This window comes from Zingiber officinale, chromosome 11A (assembly GCF_018446385.1).
Source record: "Zingiber officinale cultivar Zhangliang chromosome 11A, Zo_v1.1, whole genome shotgun sequence".
Taxonomy (NCBI): domain Eukaryota; kingdom Viridiplantae; phylum Streptophyta; class Magnoliopsida; order Zingiberales; family Zingiberaceae; genus Zingiber; species Zingiber officinale.
Genome location: NC_056006.1, coordinates 65327013 through 65332579, shown reverse-complemented (window position 1 = coordinate 65332579; position 5567 = coordinate 65327013). Strand labels below are relative to the sequence as shown.

General features: G+C 35.6%; 1 protein-coding gene across 1 annotated transcript; it reads right to left on the bottom strand.

Moving 5' to 3' along the window:
* Positions 1 to 679: 679 nt before the first annotated feature.
* LOC122032828 (BTB/POZ domain-containing protein At1g30440-like) lies at positions 680 to 3750 on the bottom strand. Its single transcript, XM_042592140.1, has 3 exons — positions 3230 to 3750; positions 2259 to 2328; positions 680 to 1728 (listed from the first exon to the last, which is right to left on the bottom strand). The coding sequence occupies exons 1-3, from the start codon at positions 3295 to 3297 to the stop codon at positions 1474 to 1476; spliced, it is 393 nt and encodes a 130-aa protein (XP_042448074.1). The 5' UTR covers positions 3298 to 3750; the 3' UTR covers positions 680 to 1473.
* Between the last annotated feature and the right edge of the window lie 1817 nt (positions 3751 to 5567).

Here is a 5567-nt window from a genome sequence, read left to right as displayed (position 1 = left end):
ATCACCAGGGGAAAAGCATCCGGTTGTTCACAAAAAAAATCATTGTAACATAGAAACACATCAAGCACCAGGGGAAAAGCATAGCAGCAGGCACTGGATATGCAAGTGAGAGTGATATATAATGTTATTCTTACTCACCCAACATTGCATGGCACAACAACCAATTGACCAGTTAAGGTACCAATTAGCCTACCGCTTAAGTAACAAGTCCTTTTATTCTACTGTTCTTGGATGAAATCTCTATTCTGATTTCTTGATGGTACATACTCCACAAGCACTGGATCCACCAATCTGAAATCCTGCAGCAACATCTTTTCCTGCATCTTTCTATATAGATGCCTACAATTGAAAAATATCCCAAAAAAATGATTTGGAGAAGACATGATTCCCAAGGAACAGCAGACTTTTCTGCTATAGAAGAATGGATGATTCTAAAGATCATGTTTAACCTTATCATACATGTTAAGTATAATCATGTCATATAATATCATATGTTTAATATGATTATAGCTTTAATGTTTAATAATTTGTTTCCTCAAGAATGTCAGTATGAAGATGAGAAATTATCTTCATAAATTAATTCAAAAAACCAATTACCATTGCATCAAGGAGATTCCTAGGATTAGTGCAACCATCTCGAAAGTATTCTGCAACAGCAATGTTATGAAGAACTTGAAATAAATAGAAAATGATTAAGAGTTCACACAAACAAGAACTACACATAGTAAATAAACTTCTCTTCTTTGGTACGCAAGTCAACAACAAATCATCATGTACTTTAAAAATGAGTAAGATATTAGTTAAAATAGAAATAATTAGAGGAAAAAATAGACATGTTTCATATAACAGCCAATTAATATATTTTGACATGGAGAAACAACATCAAACCCTGAGTTGCAACTATTAGGGAGACCTAAAGACAAACAATGTAAAAGCCCTCGCACAAAAAGTAGAAGTGTGGATACCAAATATGCAATTTCTTCTTTCATATCAAACCTAGCAAAGAATCATTGGATCACTGTCATCTTTGGGAAGCAATGAGATTTCAATTAAAATAGAACAAATTTGAGGAATTTTACATTCTTGATTTGTATAATAACTGGTCAATTGATTTTCGTATGGAGAAGAACCAAGTAAAATATAGTCAGTGTAAAATCCTTAAGAGTTGAAGTCGAATTATATTTCAACTAAAATACAGATTAAATCAATGACCAATGATAATCAAAGTGAAGAAATAAACAAGTAGACAACATATTCCATTATCACAACAGTTCACAGAACCTAAACATTCTAAAAATAATAAATCTAAGAATTTATTTATGGTAAAGAATCTTAGCTTGCTGCGCATGAAATTTAATGAATCTGGAATGCAAATGTTAAACACACTAGGAGTTGAAGTCTTATGAAAGGTCAGGTGCAAGAAAAGGTGAGGACGCTAAAGTTAATGCAGGCTGATGACTTTAACTCTGGAATCTACAATGTCCACAGTTCACACATGATTACAGTACACTCTTCTTCATAGTACACAACACAGAGTAGGATCCACATGAAGTCAACGTACTCAACACCAACTTCAATAACCATAAGTAAGAATTTAATGTTTAACTTAGCCACAAGTTCAAATGCTTGTGCACCACCAGGAACATCAGCCTGTCTTGTCACAATATCTTTTTCATCAGAGTTCTTAATTAACCTTTCCAAAAGGCTACTTTTTGATAACAAAGGAAACTGCAAGAAGTACATGAATTAATTTTATAGCACAAGGAATTTGCCTATCCTCGCAAACTAACTCAAAGCCATGAAATCTAGCACGGATACCAAAAATGATCATTATCCAATATACTACAACATTCAGAATAAATTTGTTTCAAATTCTTCAATGAGATATTTAGAGTGCCTAAAATGGTATGTACTGAATAATCCACATTGCTTGTGAGGCTAGGCCATGATTATATAAATGCCATGACTTGAACCTTAAAACTATGACCAGTAGAATTGAAAAGTAGTTACACCTTCAAATTGTTGCAGCTATGTATTACTTGCGAAACAAATGCAAGTGTAGGAATATTCAAATCAAAACTTGGCTGATGCAAATCAATTTGGAAAAAACTACAACAATATCAAAGCTTTAAAAAAAAACATTCCCACTTCAATTGATTTAAGTTAATAGTATGATTGAGGAATGCAAAAGATATCAATGAACATGACTAACTGGTACAAGCCAATTTCAAGATAAAATTCTGAGTTAGTGCCCTCGCCTTGTGGAGATGGAAGGTCATTTCTTCAACTTCGACAATAACATCACTAGGAAGTCCTGTTGTGCAAAACCTGAAAAATACAAATATATAATTTGATGTCTTATTTCCTTATTCAGGTACAGGTCCTCTTGAAAGGTTATGTGCTGAAACAGTGAATACACATGATTTTATTGCATTTGGAAGCTTACGGTAGAAATAAAATTAAGAGACCAATATCAACCTTCTGCAAGGTCTCAGCAATGATGAGACCAACATAATTGGTTATGTTTCAAATGTAGCCAACATAAATATCAGAAAACTATCTTGCAAATCCATAATGTGTCATGAAGTTATAAGGACAAGCATTTCATCTACTGAACCCGTGGGGGCATCTTCAAGTCAGTAACAGCATGCATGCTAGCTGTTTCATTCTCTCAAACGTAGCAGTCGATACTAATTAACACATATCTTGCTCATGCAATTGTAGTCAATATAATCATATGAGAGAACTTTGTTGCCCATCCAATGATTGGAAAAGTAAAACTATGAGAAGCAGGAAATTCAATAGGAAAATTCTGAACTAGGTACCACATCCAGTAAAATGAATTTGCAGAAAACCAGCAATGACATTCTTCTAGATAAGAAGCACAAAACTGATACTTCATAGAGATTTTTGCTAAAAAACTTCATGGAGGTGTAATAGATCAGAGTAAAACCTTTTCAAAGGAAGGACACTTTTTGAATGCCAAAATTTTATATGTCATCAATATCATAAATCATATAAGTACTTTAAAATAGAACCAGAAAGTAGCGTGGAGATGTAAATCTCATAAGACATTACCCAAACTACCAAAAATAAAATAAAATGGCAGATCTGAACTACTTAATTCCTGCAGCCTAGAAAAGAAGTAGGTCTAATGACTTCAATTATTATAGAAGTAGATTTCCAGTTGACATCAATAAACGAAGTAAAAGAACAGAATGAACCATACCAAGCTTGCCCTTGTTGGTGGAAGGCATCGAGTTTTGATCCCAGTTTCATGCATGCCATCTTGTACATCCTAAGCAAAGAAAGCTCAAAACAAAAACTCTCAAACAGAATCAAGTAGAAACCAAGAATCCCTCAGCCACCACCTTGATTTTAGAGTGTCTTGGTCGATGTTAAGCCTATCTTCTTAAATTGCTAACGAAATCGACAAATCTACAGAAAACCAAAAGAAACAGGCTAAGTAGGAAAAAACTTTGCAGCTTGGTTTCCGAGTCCAGTAGCAGACATCCGAAACTCTCAACCAAGAGGAACGCTGAGTTCATCGCCCATCTATCCAACTCTATTAGACTCCTCTCATCTGTGCAACCCTAAAAATGCCTCACCTGAAGCAATGTCAATGGCATTCTCCTAAAACCCACAGATCTGATCCCCAACTCCAACCCTAGTTAAAAATGGGGATTTGAAACAGTAATAGAAGATTAAAAAAAATAAATCTTTTATCCAGAATCAAGGTCGCAGTCCCATGGTAACCTCGGTAAAACGAAGAAGGGCTCCTCTTCTCACCCAAAGGGAGGAGTTGGAGGAGATGGGGTGTGGTTGGACTGAGAAACAAGGGCGTGAAGGGGCGTCGATCTAAGAAGGGGAAGAGGGAGATGAGGCTGAGAGAGATGGTCGAACGGCCAGCAGCGAGGAGGAAAGTGGTGGTGGTGTTGCGACGGTATACGGTGGACGGCGCGATATAGGTTTAGGTTTGGATGGAACTTTGTGAAGTGTTGCAAATTTTGGCAGTGAGAAAATTAAATTATTTTATTTTGGTTCATTAACACCGGGTTTTAAAAACCGCTGTTAAAATCGGTGTCTATTAACGAAAAAAGGGCGCTCATAGACATCGCCTAAAAACGCGTCTATCATGGCTAAAATATAATTTAATAGACATTTGGAAAAATCGGTGTAAATACTCAAAGACATTTTTGCTTAAACCGCTTGTTGTTTCACCGATGCTACATGAGGGTTTTGTTGTAGCAACCTAGAACATTGCTTTCTTCTATAATCAACAAGTCACACTATAAGTAACATCATTTCTCAACTTATCGGGCTTATTGATTTATCGAACTAAATATCACCCATTGATAAATTAAAGAAATGAATATCAAATATATGTGCTTGTTATTATATTAGGATTAAGAGCACACTTCATAATAATTCTTTGTTCTTTATAAAGTCGATATAAAGGAAACGACCTATATACGGCCCTAATACACTTAGTTGAATACGGGTAATTATATAGTTAAGATAAACTAATACTACACTGACCTTCAATGGTTCTTACTTTCCATCTTTCTGCTATAATTTATAAGGTCCGATAACATGATCCTCGTGTGTGACACCACATATCATGTTATCTACAATATAAATTAATTGAACAACTACATTTATCATAAATGTAGACATTTGACCAATGTGATTCTTTTTCTAGATAAATGTTTATACCAAAAGCTTGGCTTTTAGTATCAATCTAACAATCTCCCACTTATACTAAAGACTAATCGCCATATCTCTTGTCATACATCCGATTCCAACCCTTCAACGCCCATCAAAAGCTCTTGCCTTAACTTTTAGTGAAAGATCTATAGTGTCATCATCACGATCTAAGCAAACAACTTCTCCTCGTTATATGATTTCTCGTATTCTTGCGCTCATTGTGTTTACTTGCCTTATGGACTCATGGTTTCTTCAAGTTTTTCTGGACCAATATTATTACAATAAATTGTAATAATCTTTGACAAACCAAAAATCATATCTAAGTCCATCTTGAAAGGCCAACAACCTGTAGTCCCAAGAACGCCAGGGAGATCAAGCTTCCTTGGTTTAGGTGTTAGCAGAAATTCGTGGAGGACTTTTCCAAGATAGCCTCTCACTAACAACCCTAACTAGGAAGAACAAGAAGTTTGAATGGTGACGAGATGTGAGCAAAGTTTCCACGATCAAGAAAAGGACAGGCTCCCATTCCACTCGAGGAGTGACAAGAGTTTCGACTATACTGGTGATGCTTTCAAGATGTGCCTTGAGTCTCATGCAAGAGGGAAGGTTATAGCTTATGCTTCGACAACTCAAAGACTATGAGAAGAACTACCCCACTCATGATCTTGAGCTTGCAACTGTGGTCTTTGCACTAAAACTCTGGCGACATTATTTGTATGGAGTTCAGTGCAGTATCTTCACCAACCATTAGAGCTTGAAGTATTTCTTTACCCAGAAACACTTAAATATGAGACAGCGCAGGTGGCTAGAGTTGGTTAAAGATTATGACTGTGAAATCCTCTACCACCCAGTTAAAGCTA